The sequence below is a fragment of the Leuciscus leuciscus genome, assembly GCF_965113295.1.
Source record: "Leuciscus leuciscus genome assembly, chromosome: 7".
NCBI classification, from domain to species: Eukaryota; Metazoa; Chordata; class Actinopteri; order Cypriniformes; family Leuciscidae; genus Leuciscus; species Leuciscus leuciscus.
The window spans coordinates 21,359,514-21,377,739 of NC_138731.1; the positions used below are offsets into that span (position 1 = coordinate 21,359,514).

An 18,226-nucleotide genomic window follows, 5' to 3' on the forward strand; every position below is an offset into this window, starting at 1 on the left:
TTTTTAAATTATCTTTCATTTTTATCTTCTGTTTTCATTTACATTTTTGCGTAAGTTTCATTATTTATTTATTTATTTTCTTTTTTCTATTTCTACCAGTATAGAACTTTCATTTTAATTTCCGTTTTAGTAATTTTAGTAGCCCTACTTAAACTTGTGATTTCAGTTAACGTTAGGTGCCAATACAACATTTCTCATTTCTGTTTAACGTTTTTTATATGACATTTATATTTACATGTTATAGGCCTATTCTCTTTCAATTACAGCCTGTATATGTGTGTGTGTGTGTGTGTGTGTGTGTGTGTGTGTGTGTGTGTGTGTGTGTGTGTGTGTGTGTGTGTTGCTGTCATACAGACAGACAGGCAGCAGCGCAGGCAGCACGAGGAGGGAAACAGCACGAGGCGGCAGGCGGGCTTCTCGAGCGCGCGGGAGACTCTGAGGCAAAACTATAAATTACCCTGTCAGCCCGAGCCGGTAAGACGCTTTTTTTAATCACTTACTGAAAAAGTCTGTGTGTAGCAATAGCTGCTACACGTTAGTGTTAAACAAAACGGGTTCGTCCCGTCCACGAGGACGCTGGTGATGTATGTCATGAGAAAGTATTGTTAGCCCAGTGTGAGGCGACTGTTGTGTGCTGAGCTAACAGGCTAACAGTTACCCTCGCTTTGGATGTGTCCCAAAATCTAGTAAGTTACGCTGTCTACGTAGACCTCATTTATTACGGCTATGATACCTAAAATCGCTTTCTAGTTAGGCAGATCACTAGGATTTGATGACAGAGGCCTTATGTCTGCTTAGACTCCATTCAGAACAATATAGCACAGTTCATGTATGTAGATACCTGTCTAAGACCACTGAAAGCCCAAAATATTGATTATTCATTATAACAAGTTGGGTTTAATGTCTGGAGCGAAGGGAAGGTGTTGGTCTTAGCTAGATTCAGACTTAAGTGTGAAAAGATCACGCTTTTTAACACTGTGTGGATATTTCAAAACCTTGTGAGCTGCCTATACAGAAAACATTTTGGGCTTTATAGGTGCCCATCATCCCAAGTGCCCTTATAAGTTAGTTCATTATCAGATAAGTACTTTAATATTACTCCACATTACATTCAAGAATACTATGGTACATGTTCAAAAACATGGTGTTAGTATGGTCCTTTGGTAACGTTATATGGACCGTTCATGTGTAATTGGTGTCTATAAATCCAGTGCTATTTTTATCTTTATTACTTTAAATTCTTGAATTCATTTAAAGGGGTGGTATAATGCCCTTTTCACAAGATGTAAAATAAGTATTTGATTTCTCCAGAGTGTGTATGTGAATTTTTCGCTCAAAATACCCCACAGATATTTTTATATAGCATGTTAGTTGTCACTTTTTGAGGGTAAGCAAAAACGCACAGTTTTTCTGTTTGTCCCTTTAAATACAAATGAGCTGCTGCTACCAGCGCAGAGGGCGGAGCTTCAACAGCTTGTGTCCTTTTACCTCACACAGACATGCACTGAATTTCAAAAACTTTTAGCCTTTTATGTTCAAACCGGAGTCAGACAATGATGGAGAGACTCAAGAAGAAGTGACAACATGTAGAATGCAACAGGACGTTTCTGAATGGTTAGTTGAAGAATGTATGTAGCTTAGGCTATGTGTAGTCATCTTCTAGTCATTGATTAGCATATTCTGTCATGATAATCTATAAATCATGTTCCGGGGGCGGGGTTTATGTAAATGTTAGGGTTAGTGATGTCACTAACCCGGGAGGAATGTCGCAGCCATATTTGTTATTACTTGTGTATTGTTTTAAGCATTAATAAAAAATTATTACTTAAAAAAAAAAAAGTCCCTACCAGCTGTTTGTTGTAGTCCTTAAAAAGCAGTTTCTTTAAAAGCACATATCTCCCTTTCCTTTGAATTGAGTATTGTAACTTTGCAGATGTTGTTTATGCTCAAACAGCAACATCACTTTTCTTTTTTCAAATAAGAAGGACCATAACTACACCACCTCCTGCCAAAAAGGTTTGTTCTCCCCATTGTTCAAGACATGGTGGTTATGGCCTTGTCTCTTAGAAATTGTTTTACAGTGATTTCTAGCCATCTGCATGTCAGATACCAACCTTTTGAAAGATTAAATATAAATTATTATCTATATAATACGTCTCCAATAAATCCCTAAATGCAGAGAGTGATTTCACTCTGGCCTGCAAGCATGTTTTACTCTACACAAAAAAAAAAAAGTGACATACGCTATTAAATATTTTAGAGTTGAGAAAATCCAGAATTTTTTTTTATTTTTTAAAGATTTTCCACGAGTTTTCTAGGTCTTGAAATGACCGGTTTTAAAATTCCATGATATTTGTTGATTTTCCACTTCAGGATTTTCTAGATGGCCACTAAAAATTAGAAGATGTCCATCTTTCATCCATTTTCATCATCCATTTTTACGTTACAATTCATTTTGGATTTTGTGTATAAACGGTTAAAGATCTGGAATTGTTGTCATTTGCAAATAATATTTATTATTATTATTATTATTGTTGTTATTTCACTCTTAATTATATGCCTAATATGCTGAAAACGGCTCATGAATCTCGTAAATATATTTGAAAAATATTTTCGAAAACTGAAATTTGACAAAGTTAGAGTAGTTTGCATCACTGGATGTTTTTTTTGGTTGTTTAACATTTCTGTCTGTATCATATTTGTCTTCTGTGAACAGTAAGGCCCACCTTCTTTGATTGAATAGGCCTTCTTAATCATTTTGACATTTAGACTGCTGAGGCAGACCAGCCTAAGATCTGAAAGTAATATCTGATTATTATAAAATGTCTATGGTGGTTATGACCCTGCTGAAAGGCTCAAAATGGTATTAACGCTCCACATGGAGCATTTCATCAATAACTGGTGTTATTTCTCTCTGTTTTACGGTTGTAGCCCCTCTACCCTTCGCTTCTTCACTTATGCGTGTGCCTGAACCCATGCCAGGGGGGTGTGAGATGGCAATTAATGGCCTCCAGTGGAGCTGAAGATGCAAGGAATGGGGCATCCCGGCCTGCCCTCGTTGTCCAAGCCAAGTCCGCTGTAGTCCATTCACCCAATGCACGAGGCTCCTTCAACGCTGAAAGAAAGAGATTTCAGGGTGGCGCGGGTGATTCGCTGCCTCAGCCGAATGTGCGAGTGCTGTATGATAAGCCCTACTGTGTCTCAGGGATCCCCACACAACGTGCCTATCCACACGTGCCTACCATAAGAGTCAGCCGCGTTCAGAGCACAAGCGCATGTTCTTTGAATGGTGCTAGTAATGGTTTAAGGACACACGGTGTTAGATCGAAGAGCTTGCCTCATATTAACGCTGCTCCTGCTGCATGCCATAGCCGCAGTCAGCCCCATTGGAAACTTGAATCATTTAGGTTCAAGTCAGGCCTGTTGGGTAAAAGGGCCTTTTCACCTCAGCTGTCTGTTTGTCCTGCCTGTCCCTCCCCACCCAAGTCTTCTTCTCAGAGGTTTGTAATTGAGAAGATCATGCCTACTAATCAGTCTTTGCCTTGGACGAGCAACAAGCTCAGGGATAACAGCAATGGAGTTATGCGGCCCCCAAATGCCAAAATGCCCTCGTACTCCAAACAAGAGACCAATGACCTGCACAGTCCTGCCAATAGCATAACCGGCTGCAATGGGACATATACACAAGGCCTCAAAGCAGATGCAATGAAGCCTCCCCAACCGAGCGTGCCTTTAAAAAACGTATGCACGGATGTGCTTTTGAACCACAGCAAGGCGGCCAAGGATTTGAGGCAGTTTGAGAAGGTCATAGTGGAAGACACTAGAGCAAATGAGCTGGATTGCTGCGTAGGACATGGTGCCAGTGAAGCTTCTCAGAGAGTGACAAAAATCAGCTCTGAGGCAGAGTTCACCACTGTTCAAAAACTCAATGTACATGCAAGACACAGGACACTCAACATTCTGAGCAACATAAAACATCTCACAGATAGTTCTGTGCCCATCTGCCTTATTAATGAAGATAAGGAGTCTTGTTTTGCACCCATGGAAACCAACAGTGCCCTCAGTTTTGATATAAAGGATGAGAAGTGCCCCTCTGCTGTTCTTTGTGATGGTAAGATGCATGGAGGGGATTGTGCCATTCCAGAGGTGACTGGCCACAATACGGCCTCTCCTCATTCGCCATCTGTTTACACCGTCACAAACCAGATATCTGCCATTCATCTCACGAAAGAGGAAAGTTGTCAGGCCTCTCAGATGGACACAAGCCCCTTGACACTTAATGGAGAGGAGGAAGATAATTCAGAGATTCAGAGGTGTGTGCTTTTAATTGATTTATATATATATATTAGACACAGTACTATTAAAAATTTGGGGGTCTGTAAGATTTTCTTTTTTTAATGTTCATGAAAAAGTCTCTTCTGATCACCAAGGCTGCATTTATTTGAATAAAAAGTTAAAACAGTAATATTGTGAAAGAACTAAAGTTTAAAATAAGTTTTCTGTTTCAAAATATTTTAAAATGTAATTTATTCCTGTGGTGGGAATTTTCAGCATACCCGAATTTTCTTCAAAGTCACATGATCTTTCAGAACTCATTCTAATTTGCTGATTTGCTGCTCAAGAAATTTTTTATTATAATGAATGTGAAAACCAGTTGTGTTGCTTAATATTGTTGTGGAAACCATACACTTCTTCAGGATTCTTTAAGGAATATAAAGAAGAACAAAATAAAACTTTTGTAACCCTATAAATGTCTTCACTGTCACTTTTGGTCAATTTAATTAATCCTTGCTGAATAAAAGTATTCATTTCTTTTAAAAAAATATCTTACTGACCCCAAACTTTTGGATGGTAGATCAAAAAATTGGTTTGACTGAATCATTAAAACTTGAATGAACAAATCGTTTGCATTTTGGACCTAACTTAAAGCACCCATATATTGTGCACCTCATATAAAAGTCAGATGTCAATGATCAGGGTTTTTTTTTTTTTTGTATCGTAATTCACTTTTCAGACAGGCAATGCTACTAGATGTTGATGAGGAGGAGCTTCCAGATCAGCTGGAGAATGACTTCAGTGATGATGGTAACAGAACTGCTTCTTTCTGTGGATTTAACCTCAGCATTCATGAACCTGTGTTGTCAGAACTCTTTTAGCAAATTGTTTTTGAGTGATGTTATATTTTGTCAGTGTCTGACTGTTTTCATAAAAAACAATGTTACTTTTTGCTCCTCAGATGATTGTGATGTCTCCTCAACAACGTCCTTGGCAGCCTCGTCCAAGTAATTAGGCTTTTATCTTTAAAACATTCAGCATATAAGGATGAATTGCACTGCTTTACATTGTGTTTCTTAACTCTCTAGAAATTGTGGTGGAAATCCACCACCTGTAAATTGAAGTCAGGCCTCTCAATGGTAAAACTTAAGCAAGGATTTAATCACAAGCCCTGGTAGATTAATATTTATGATTAGTACCGTCATACATATAAATTTATCATGAATAAAGACTCTTTCAACATGATAGTCTATATAAAATCCAAGCTGCTAAATTTTGCCACAAAACGCATATACGAGTGATACATTTTCCACAAAATATTCCCTGTACACACTGAGGTCCAGAGTTTTTTTCATCAGAATTTTAGTTCAGCTACAGTATTTTGCAAATACCCTTTTTTATCTTTTTGCTGATTCAAAGATCTCTTTCTGTTAGCTAATCCTGGCTTTGTGCTTGTTGCTGGTGATCTGCCAAAGGCTTACTTTTGACAGAGATTTTGAATGCAAAGTAAGGCTGACTATGTAAGCTAGATTACATCTCTTATATACTTTTTCTTATGACTTTACATGTTTCTCTTCTAGTCACCTGACATCACCATGGTGATGACCAACACACAGAGGAGGACCTTACAATTTTTTTGTTTGTTCTAGTGGTTGCTGTCAGAGAAAAGCTTTAAACCCAGAGGCCTGTAGAAAGGTCCCACAATTGTTCTTGTATGATAGAAGTAGAACTATCCCTCTATAACAGGAAAATGAGTCTCTAGTGAATTGTCAGGCCCGTGGAGCCATTGTCATGAAGTGACGTCCAGCTGATTGGGTTTGTTTGTAGTAGGTGTTTTCTGGTTTTGCTTTTCCCACTCAAAGTAAATGCCCATGTTGAGTGTAAGGCCATTTTGAATCAGCCTCAGCGGTTCTACATGACTGTCACGTGAGTTATGGTGCTTTCTGTATCCGTTTTCCACTGATTTATTAAGTTGACTTATTATATTGTATGTTTGTCTGGGTGTTCGATTTAAATATCATTTGCTACGTTTTTTTATTGGAATCTCTGTCTGAAGTGGTTTATTTTTATATGAGGAAGCTGGCTGTTGACAGGTCCTTAAAGCAAATAGTACAAGAATCTTTGAATAAGAGTATTTTGGTTCAAGAATTCAAAACTGGTTTGTGATTGCTTATCGCAATTGTAATATGATCACAAAATGGGTATGTCAGTCGGAGTTGCTGTTTTTTTGTGCTAATTTCTCCCCTCAAATGAGCCAAAATGTTTATTAAACTAAGTGTCAAGGAATGTGTAGATTTTTCTAAGTAGGGGTTCTGAATGCATTCTGAGTGTGTAGATTCTGTTGTCAACCTGCTAATATAAATATATATGTTTTTTTTGTGTGTTTTTTCTTTAGTGTGGAGGAGCCTATTAGTCCTGATGTGGAGGGTGATCTGGTGGAGAGACCCGCACTTGTTTCCAGTCTCTTCCCTCATATGTCCCCCACACTGTATTTCAGCACTGCTAATGAAAGAGGTTGGCACACAAAAAAAGCTCTGACTCTGAAAGGGATAGTTCACCCAAAAATGAAAATTAATCTGTGATTTAAGTCATCCTAGGTGTATATGACATTCTTCTTTCAGACGAATACAATCGGAGTTATATTTAAAAAAATGTCCTGGCTCTTCCAAGCTGTATAATGGGAGTGAATGGGTGTATGTCTTTGGAAGTCCATCAAAGCGCATCCATTCATGATTAAAGTGCTCCACATGTCTCCTGGGGTTAATAAAGGCCTTCTGAAGTTAAGCGATGCGTTCATGTAAGAAAAATATCCATATTTAAAACTTTATCGACTAAAATAACTAGCTTCCGGCAGACGGCCTACGCAAGTCGACTTGCGCCAAAAGAGTAACACTTGACGATGTAGGCTGTTCAAACAAACAGGACTGGGCAACCGCGTTTGTCATTTCGTTGTGCGTCAAGTTCAAGTGTTACTCTTTTGGCGTAAATCGATGCGTACGGCTGTCTGCCGGAAGCTAGTTATTTTAGTCGATAAAGTTTTAGATATGGATATTTTTCTTACACGAACGCATCGCTTCACTTCAGAAGGCCTTTATTAACCCCCCCGGAGACACGTGGAGCACTTTAATCATGAATGGATGCTAGGGGTGCAACGGATCAAAAAACTCACGGTTCGGATCGTTTCTCGGATCAGAGTCACGGATCGGATCATTTTTCGGATCAGCAAAATTTTATTTTATTTTTTTATTAACACTTTTAAATTATTAAATTAAAATATATAAAATCAACTTAAAGTGCACAAGGCATAATATCTTCTTTTTAACATAATTAATGAAAAACAACTTAAAGTGCAACATAAAAAGGCATCTCCTTCCTTTAAACATGGACCAATGCTTTATGTGTTTCCACTGTCATATAGGGCTGTCAAAATTGCTCAAAAATGACGTTCGAATATTCCCTCTAAAAAACACATATTCGAATTATTCGAACATCTGGTTGCGCATTTTGTCAATGACGCGCATTAGGCCTATGTCAATAACAGGACAAATTAATACAAAGAGACATAACTACTTGTGTAGTTCATTTAAGTTTAAACATATTTGACAACGTATTACCTTGCTCGCTCGCACTCGCAGGCACTCTTTCTCTCTCTCTCTCGCCGTCACCCATGCTGCGTTCACACCAAACGCGAATAGAGCGTCTGGCGCGAGTGATTTCAATGTGAAGTCAATGTAAAGACGCGTATACGCACGTCTGGAGGTTTTGCGGCGCGAATGAGGCGTCACGCTCTCTGCGGTTCATAACGCTCGCCATGACCACGCTGTGTGTGGACTGAACATGCGCACAACTTTTTTTTCATCAATCAATCCGCGGATCACGTGAGTGCCGAACCGAAGATATTGATCCGAACGGATCACGGATCAATGATGATCCGTTGCACCACTAATGGATGCGCTTTGATGGACTTCCAAAGACATACACCCATTCACTCCCATTATAAAGCCTGGAAGAGCCAGGACATTTTTTAAAATTATAACTCCGATTGTATTTGTCTGAAAGAAGAATGTCATATACACCTAGGATGACTTCAGGGTGAATAAATCATGGGCTAATTTGAAGCATCTTTCATATAAATGACACTAGGATTCGTTATTACCTTTGTCAGACACATATTTAAATACACATTTTTCTCTTTTAAAAAACAGCTTTTGTGTTTTAAACATTATTTTGTAACATTTTCTCCACACTTCACAGTGGAGCTGTTGCCTGCTGAACAGAGGAAACTACTCAAATGGAAGATAACTACAGTCACTCCCAATGTGGTGAAAAACACCATCTCCAGATCGCACTTCAAAGCTACCAAGAGTGAGTCAATCGCTTCTGTTTTGCGATGTTGTTTTTAGCACTGTTCAAAATTAAAACTGTTTGCTGAGTAGTTTTCTGCTTGCATTAAGGCTGGAATACACCACATGATTTTTTATATACAAACCGATTTTAAAATGCTAGACATCATACACTTGTAAATGGTTACAGAGGAAAAACTGGGCATCACACACTAAATGATTCCAGATCACAGACTTTCAAGTCCTTTCAAACACAACAAACTCATAAACATGCACCTCGTTACTAGGACATTACGTTTACATTTATGTATTTAGGAGAAACTTTTATCCAAAGCGACTTTACAAGAGAGGAACAAAGCAATTCATCAATATTACTAATCTATAGGGATGCACCAAAATGAAATTTCTGGGCCGAAAATTCTGGATGCACTTGGCTGAAAACCGAAAATGCTTTTTAAAAATAATTTGTAACATTGCTTTTTTATTTTTATTATTTGATTAATATTAGACTTTTTAATGAATTTCAATAATTTTAATGCAATTTCTAAAGTTCATGTCAGCACGTTATTTGAGCTGACCTCGCTTTTCCGATGAGCATGAGCAGTACATGAGTGGAGCGTTCGCATGGCCTGTGAGCAACTTAGTGGAGCACATGTGCATAGTGCGGAATATTGAGCGCAGCGTCACTCCGGCATATATTTTCGGCTGTTTTTCTATTTCGGCCAAAAACCAAAATGCCATTTTCATCCATACTAATATACAATGCCATGTTTATTTGACAACTAGACTATGAAGCAACCTAGAGAAGAGAAGAAATGCAGGGAAATGTATGACAAATTAAATCAATATGTGTTCTGAAATCACTCAATGTCAAACATGTTTAATATCATCTGACTGGATGGATTCATAGTCTGTGCCCATCATACAGTGTGAATTTTTCTTTGAAATCCGGCAACTCTGACTGCCGAAAATCTGCTGACTGGCTCTGATTTTCAGCAACCAGTGCTTACTCATCCAGACTGCAAAAGTTATGTCATGAATTCCAGCCTATAGTCTGCAGTCTGTTGTCATGTGCTGTTCTTAATTCTAGAGAGTCATGATTGGCTGGGCTGCTGGGGTCACCATATGAAGTCACCAGGGTTCAAGGCTATTAGAGAGTTTCAGAAGGTAAGATTATCATATGTGTATTACCATTGTGTAATAAAAATCCATCAAGGTTGTTTCTCATATTAAATGACCGGGAAATGCTCTGTCAAGTTGCTGGTGTTATTTTGACACCTTTCATAATTGCCTTATACTTCCTGTCAGCTGAGTATTAACAAGCATGCATTTCTGTTTGGCAGCTGAACCACTTTCCAGGCTCCTTTCAGATCGGCCGGAAGGACCGACTTTGGAGGAACCTGTCCAAGATGCAGGCACGCTTTGGCAAAAGAGAGTTTGGCTTCTTCCCACGCTCCTTCATTCTCCCACAGGATATCAAGCTGCTGAGGAAGGCCTGGGAGGATGGAGGCAGCAAGCAGAAATGGATTGTCAAACCGGTAACATTATATCACTAGAGTTGTTGTGAAATTACTTTCTGAGATTCTTGTCATTGACATGCTGCCGTTTCTCGCATTTAGCCTGCATCTGCTCGTGGAATTGGCATTCAGGTCATTCACAAGTGGAGCCAAATGCCACGCAAGAGACCACTCCTCGTGCAGAAGTAAGTTGGATGACCTCAAAACATATTTAATTCCTCGTTGAGAGAGGCTTCTGATCTTTTAAACGATGTGGTCTGTGTTTCTGCAGGTATCTTCACAAGCCCTACCTCATCAGTGGGAATAAGTTTGATCTACGCATCTACGTGTATGTGACTTCTTACGACCCACTCCGTATTTACATCTTTAACGATGGACTAGTACGTTTTGCAAGCTGCAAGTGAGTATATGTCATTCAACAAAGCCTTGAAAAATATGCTGATGTGGTGGGTTTGCTCATTTAAACTCATGTTTTTTTATTTTTTTATTTTTTTTATTCAACACAGATACTCTCCTTCTATGAAGACCCTCAACAACAAGTTTATGCACCTTACAAACTACAGTGTAAATAAGAAGAACTCTGAGTATCAGAGTAACAGCGATGACAAGGCCTGTCAGGGCCATAAATGGTAAGAATAAAGAGTTATTACACAGGTATTCAGGGTGAGTCTGTCCTGCACTTGTAAGGTGGTTTGTTAATTAATCAGCAGCCAGCTCATGGCCTCAAGATAACCATTATAAGTTAAATTTTAGAACTGGCCTCAGAATCATAATATTTTATTTAATGCAGGGCTTTGAAGGCACTGTGGCAATACTTGGGCTCTCAGGGTATAAACACCACTCTCATCTGGGAGAAGATCAAAGATATGGTCATCAAAACCATCATTGCGTAAGTGTCCTGTAATTTCTTGTGTAGTTTTGTATTTGCAGACCATCCTTGTATATGTGCACACTATGTTCATCTAAACTGAACTTCAGTGTATTGTCTCTCTTCCCATGGCAGGTCTGACCCCTATGTGAACTCACTGGTGAAGATGCATTTACGTTCTGCCTATAGCTGTCATGAGCTGTTTGGCTTTGACATCATGTTGGATGAGAATCTGAAGCCATGGGTGCTGGAGGTGAACATTTCACCCAGGTACAGCATACAGGAAATCCTACAGCTGAAGCTGTTCAGAATTTACAGTTGGCCAGTTGGCAGGCAACTTAAGGTCAAGCCATTAGTTACTAAGTTAATAACCATCAGTTACACTGATGTTGAAAGCAATGTTATTTTACTTGGTTATATTAATTATTGGAATAATCTGAGTGTGTGAGTCCCAGTGTTTGTTTGGCACACAAAGGAGGGTAACTCACTAACACATTTACACTAAATAGTACGTTTGGTCTCCAACATTATCAGTTCCTGTAGATTAAGATTTGGCCTCATAAATGCACTGAACCAGAGGATTCTTCCCGTAAAATATGTTCATTTAGTTTCATACATTTTATTTTTCCAAGCTGTTGTGTTCCATAGAGTCCTGAAAACTGTATTAAATACTGTTATCATAATGTTTCCTTTTCTCTCTATAGTCTGCATTCAAACACACCGCTGGACGTCAGCATCAAGGGTCAGATGATACGGGACCTGCTGAATCTTGCTGGCTTTGTCTTGCCATTGAGTGAAGACAATGAGCCTTCCACTTCCAGTGCCAGCAGCTCCACCAGCAGGTCAGTTCTGGTTTTACATTGTTTAAAAATTTGTATATTGACTTGTATTTTTGAATATTAATTGGTATTTTTATACATTACCACTCAAAAGTTTGGGGTCAGTACGTTTATTTATTTATTTTTACTTTATTACCACATTTATAATGTTAAATATTTATATTTCAAATGAATGCTGTTTGTTAACTTTTTTTATTCATCAAAGAAGCACAACTGTTTTCAACTGATAATAATAAGGAAATGTTTCTTGAGTAGCAAATTGTATATAAACAATATTTGAATGATTTCTAAAGGATCATGTGACACTTAACACTGGAACAATGATGCTGAAAATTCAGCTTTACCATCACAGGAATAAATGACATTTTAAAATATATTAAACTAGAGCAGTTATTTGAAATTTTAATAACAAATTTTGATCCAATAAATGCAGCCTTTGTGTGCATGAGTTTTTTTTTTGTTTTTTTTTTACTTTTGAAAGATCTTAACGACCCATAACTTTTGAATGGTAGTAGAAATGAATATTATTCATTTATTTCTTGTTATTCAATTATTTATTTTTGCCTCTTATTGAAGTTTTACTGTATATTGTTCAGTTTATGTGGAGTGGTGCGAGAGAGATGGCGATCAGAGATTTCGACTGATGAGAAAGTAAAGAGAGCTTTTTATCTGAGCCAGCGCTTTGGAGACCAGGTACTCAAACACACCCCGTCTTTATCATACATTTATCACTAATGGTCACTTAAGCTACACAAAAAGCCCTGTACAATCATCCAAGCTGAAAGTTACTGATAATACTAATGACTGCGTTACCTCAATTCCTCACACATTTGAATGAAATATGTTTTTGTCTGTGTAGGAATTCTGTGCCACAATCCTGGATGTGCTGACACCTGATGATGTGCGTGTCCTGGCAGAGAGCGAGGACGAGTTAAGTCGTACAGGAGATTTTGAGCGAGTTTTTCCCTCTCATGCTTCCTCCCGGTACCTCCGCTTCTTTGAGCAACCGCGCTACCTCAACATCCTCCTCAACCAATGGGAACAGAAATACTGGCTCAGCAGGAGCAAAGGTGCTTGTTTGCGTTGCACCGTGCTTTGATCTGTACCTCTGGCTCGGTTTGTGTAGCTGTCCATTTTGACTCTTTCCATATTACATTTAGGTATCAATCTACTGAGGGATTTGTGTGAGAAGAGAGTGCACATGGGGAACCTGGCAGATTCTGTTCATCACGTAAGTACTGATGAGAGTGCAGTGATAAATTTGAGGTTTTGGATAAAATATCTAAAGAAAGTGCTTTATAAAAGTCCTGTAATGTGACACATTTCTATACAGTAGATTGGTACCTGACATACAAATGGGAATCATCCCCAGCAATCTCATATTCTTTCTCTTTTTTTTTTTTTAAATCATGTTTACCCAAACTACTTGTAAGGTAGTGGAAATTCATTGGTCATTGCTTGTGTGAACTCTGTTGAAGATTTACTATATTTACGTTATATATGTGCTTGTATTCATAGTGGTCTTCCAAGTCGTATCATGGACATAGATCACAGCTGTCTAGATCTAGGTATGTACACACCAACAAACCATCCCTCACTGACAACTTACATCTAACCTTATTCTCATGACCTTACTCATTCTTATGTCATGTCGCTCTCTCTGTTTCTCAGTGTGATGGTCAGTCAGAGATCTGATGCTGAAGACGAGGACTTGTCTGATCGGGAGGTTCAGTCAGTCACCATGAGTCTTCCAGACATGAGTTTGCTGAGTACTGTTAGCCTGAGTCCCAGTCCCACCTCCAGCTCCAGCCTGGTCAGTGACAGCCTGCCTTCTCACGACGACCTTTGAACTCGACCCTCACAATTCAAACTGGACATTCAGAGCTTCTAAACTGTGTGTATACTTAACATCTCAGCTAAAGCTCCTAGTAGAGCTCTTAGAGTTGTGCAGTTCTGCATTTGGAGGGAAATAAGACTGGAAAGCAGACTAAATAAAATAACTGACCAAATGGATGAGTGTTAAAAGCAGTATTTTGATGCTGGAACACACATACAGGTGTATACACGGTGCATGTGGGTGGCAGGAAGAAAGAGCTCTTTTGTTTGGGGGTTTGATTGCATTTCCATATGAGCCTATAAATAATTCGGCTTTGTTTACATCAAAGGTCTATGTATAGTACAGGCCTCTTTTGGGCAGATTATTTTAAATGTGTGGGATGAAATATGAAGTTTGGAAAATATATACTATTGTAAAAATAAAAACATTCGCTGTCATTGTCTTCTAAAGAAATTTGCATGCCTGGAAGAAGGGAGACAACATGCTCAGGTTAGGGTTTTTAAATTAAAATTGCTATTTGAAATATGACTGTTTAATTCTTTCATAACCATTTTAATTAGGTCCTCAAAAGTGTTGAAATATTAGGAGTGATCACACTTGTGCTTGTAGTTATTTTGAGCATATCACAACTGCTTTATGCAACAACACCTTGGCTAATCTCTTGGGGTGTAACAATACACTCATGCCACGATTCGATACAAATCACAATACGATTCTATCGATATGTTTTAAGCCAACATAAAGAAGAGAGGCTTTTTTTATTATTACTTATTAAACGATAATACTATTGTATTATCAGGACCACAAATACAGTGGGGAGAACAAATATTTGATACACTGCCGATTTTGCAGGTTTTCCCACTTACAAAGCATGTAGAAGTCTGTAGTTTTTATCATAGGTACTCTTCAACTGTGAGTGATGGAATCTAAAACAAAAATCCAGAAAATCACATTGTATGATTTATAAGTAATTAATTTGCATTTTATTGCATGACAAGTATTTGATACATCAAAAAAGCAGAACTTAATATTAGGTACAGAAACCTTTGTTTGCAATTACAGAGATCATACTTTTCCTGCAGTTCTTGACCAGGTTTGCACACACTGCAGCAGGGATTTTGGCCCACTCCTCCATACAGACTTTTAACTCCCTCCAAAGATTTTCTATTGGGTTCAGGTCTGGAGACTGGCTAGGCCACTCCAGGACCTTGAGATGCTTCTTACGGAGCCACTCCTTCGTTGCCCTGGCTGTGTGTTTCGGGTCGTTGTCATGCTGGAAGACCCAGCCACGACCCATCTTCAATGGGTCGAGACCACATGACCTTCTCCCATTCCTCCTCTGGATCCATTGGAAGTTTGCCAATGAAGATGGTCATTGGCAAACTTCAGACGGGCCTGGACATGCGCTGGCTTGAGCAGGGGGACCTTGCGTGCGCTGCAGGATTTTAATCCATGACCGCGTAGTGTGTTACTAATGGTTTTCTTTGAGACTGTGGTCCCAGCTCTCTTTAGGTCATTGACCAGGTCCTGCCGTGTAGTTCTGGGCTGATTCCTCACCTTCCTCATGATCATTGATGCACCACGAGGTGAGATCTTGCATGATGCCCGCCTAGACGGAGGGAGACTGACCGTCATCTTGAACTTCTTCCATTTTCTAATAATTGCGCCAACAGTTGTTGCCTTCTCACCAAGCTGCTTGCCTATTGTCCTGTAGCCCATCCCAGCCTTGTGCAGGTCTACAATTTTATCCCTGATAACAGCTTACACTTACACGGCTCTCTGGTCTTGGCCATTGTGGAGAGGTTGGAGTCTGTTTGATTGAGTGTGTGGACAGGTCTTTTATACAGGTTACAAGTTCAAACAGGTGCAGTTAATACAGGTAATGAGTGGAGAACAGGAGGGCTTCTTAAAGAAAAACTAACAGGTCTGTGAGAGCCGGAATTCTTACTGGTTGGTAGGTGATCAAATACTTATGTCATGCAATAAAATGCAAATTAATTATTTAAAAATCATACAATGTGATTTTCTGCATTTTTGTTTTAGATTCCGTCTCTCACAGTTGAAGAGTACCTATGATAAAAATTACAGACATCTACATGCTTTGTAAGTAAGAAAGAAAACCTGCAAAATTGACAGTGTATCAAATACTTGTTCTCCCCACTGTATTCCCCCATTCCAATTTATTATGTTTTATATATATATATATGTATGTATATGTATATGTGTCAGTCACTTTTTTTTTTTTTACTCACGCAGTACTCATACTTTAAATGTAAGCATTGGATCTCTTACACGGACAAGCCGCACAGACTCTCCCTGCACAATTTCCCACCTCTCCTGCTATTAATGCACTGTACATATAAGAATAAACCATCTAAAACACTTTGAATAATCATACTACTATAACTGAATGTGATATGGTGTTTTAAATGATGTTTGCGCTTTCACTTGAGGAGTGCCATTCCAGAGCTTATGCGCTTCAGATGATCAATGCAATTAATCACAGTTCAATCGTGTGTCAAAATTACTTTTCCCAAACTGGAAATGGTTAGTTCATCCAAAAATTTTAATTCTGCATTTACCCACTCTCATGTTTTAGCACATCACGCAAGCATTTGAATGTGCGTGTTTACTACACTATGCGCGTCGCTGTAAATGTGCCCATCGTATAAAGCCATTGTGTCACTTCAGAAGACCTGAATTTGGATTAGACCACTTTCTTGTTTTTTTTTAGGATGCCTTTAAGACTTTTTTTTCTTCTTTTAAAGTTTGAGTAATGGACTTAAAATGGAGGGACAGAAGTCTCTTAGGTAAAAAGAAAGAAAAAAGTTGAACGAAAATCTTAGGTTTGAAACGAAATGAGGGTGAGTACATGATGACAATTTACATTTTTGTGTGAATTATTCCTTATAAATACAGTAAGCTGAGTCTTGGATAAAACTAATTCTGTATCGCAAATCATATCGATACATCAACAATACAAATGGTCGCATTTTTATATTGCAAAATCTCAATATAACTATCGTTACACCCCTACTGACCGGTATTTCTGCATGGGTAGGTTACAGGAATAGTGTCTCATAGGGGCAGATTCCCTTTAGTATGCGTTTAGTTACTATTGAGCACTTACAATGTGTTTACTTTTATAATAAGTGGTACAATTACTATTGCTCTTAGCGAATTGAGCAAATGGTGTGCAACAGTTGTTCTCAACTAGGGGTCTGGGAGCCCCAAAAAAACTTCTAAGGGGCCCTAAAAATTATATTTCTTATTTTAGTTACATTTTTCTTTCTTTTAAGAGGCACGGTTCCCATGGTCTTGGGAAAACCTGGATAAATGAGGAAGCTTAAATATAAGTGTTATTTCTAGACCTGAAAAACTAGAGATGCTAGAAAAATAACAAAATAATAACTAATAACTGTTTGTAATAAGAGAGTACAAAAAGAATGCATTTTCCAAACCATGCCTTCACTTTATCCAGATGCTCTTAACCCTATTATAATGATTTATTTTTTAGAAGAGTCGGGACAGGACATGCGTCATTTGCCCGTATGCGTCACATCATATTCGTAAACAAACATGGCTTTGGAAAATTTAAGGTGTGGGAAGTAGTGTGAAGATTGACCATGGACTACGCAAAACGACAAACCTCCGGGGAATCAACTTTTGTAAAAACAAACACAATGTTAGTTACGTATGTAACTGGTTCTGTGAATTCCGGATGACCACCAGAGGTGGTGCTAAGCACCAGTGTATTATCGAAGCGCCAGCCAGATGTAATTAAAATATAACGCCAAAGTCCCGTCATGATGTAGGCCGAGTCTCAAGGGTATAATCCGCAGTTGCCCGGTGCCCAGCCTCTGAATGCTTTCTCGCGCATCCCAAATCACAAAGAACTGAATGTCATCCATTAGTGCTTAGCACCGCCTCTGGCGGTCATCTGGAATTCACAGAATCACAGTTACAGTACATGCGTAACTAGCATTCTGTTTCATTCCTCCTGACCACCAGAGGCGGTGCTAAGCACTAATGGATGACACATACAGTAGCAACACAGTTATGAGAAATAACTGTCCACAACACCCAATGGTTCAAATGGTGTTGCACAAAGGAATTTGATTACGAGCAGTCCCACACACGAAAAGGCATAAAACAAACCGCCTTTAAATACCTTTGTTAGAAAATTACTAACAAGGTTATGAGATCCCAAAGAAGGACCATTAACTGGAGCGTGATGAGCAGATATGGTGGCAACGCACACTTTTAAGGTAGGAGTTGCTTTATTTTCTTCTAATAGATGTTGAAAGAACCTCTTTATTTTTAGCGCATTACAGTGAATTACAATTCCTTGATCCTCACACCAGGAAGAAAAAATCCTCGAGCCAGCAGCATGAAGCGTGTTGAAGTAGCCCTGTCATTACCAATGGTGTTGATTACTGCTGATTCACAACCACAATTACAGTGAACTGGACCCATTGGCCATACCCAAAGCTGAAGACGAGCCAAATCTGGATGGCAAACACACCCGTTGGGCAGAGAGAAGTTCC

General features: G+C 38.8%; 1 protein-coding gene across 1 annotated transcript; it reads left to right on the top strand.

Annotated features, from left to right (window-relative positions):
- The first annotated feature begins 358 nt into the window (after window positions 1-358).
- Window positions 359-14,204, top strand: ttll4 (tubulin tyrosine ligase-like family, member 4). The gene is made up of 19 exons (XM_082175480.1): window positions 359-474; window positions 2,932-4,313; window positions 5,015-5,085; window positions 5,237-5,282; window positions 6,671-6,789; window positions 8,530-8,640; window positions 9,709-9,785; window positions 9,962-10,156; window positions 10,238-10,320; window positions 10,407-10,535; window positions 10,642-10,764; window positions 10,926-11,024; window positions 11,139-11,273; window positions 11,708-11,845; window positions 12,439-12,535; window positions 12,702-12,912; window positions 13,003-13,073; window positions 13,361-13,410; window positions 13,514-14,204. The coding sequence occupies exons 2-19, from the start codon at window positions 3,004-3,006 to the stop codon at window positions 13,689-13,691; spliced, it is 3,243 nt and encodes a 1,080-aa protein (XP_082031606.1). The 5' UTR covers window positions 359-474; window positions 2,932-3,003; the 3' UTR covers window positions 13,692-14,204.
- The last annotated feature ends 4,022 nt before the right edge of the window (window positions 14,205-18,226 follow it).

Excerpts from the sequence above, each read along its gene's own strand:
- ttll4 (XM_082175480.1), top strand. The coding sequence starts at position 3,004 with ATGGCCTCCAGTGGAGCTGAAGATGCAAGGAATGGGGCATCCCGGCCT. Across the intron at positions 6,790-8,529 it reads CAGCACTGCTAATGAAAGAG|TGGAGCTGTTGCCTGCTGAA; the intron begins GTTGGCACACAA and ends CACACTTCACAG. Across the intron at positions 10,536-10,641 it reads GTACGTTTTGCAAGCTGCAA|ATACTCTCCTTCTATGAAGA; the intron begins GTGAGTATATGT and ends TATTCAACACAG.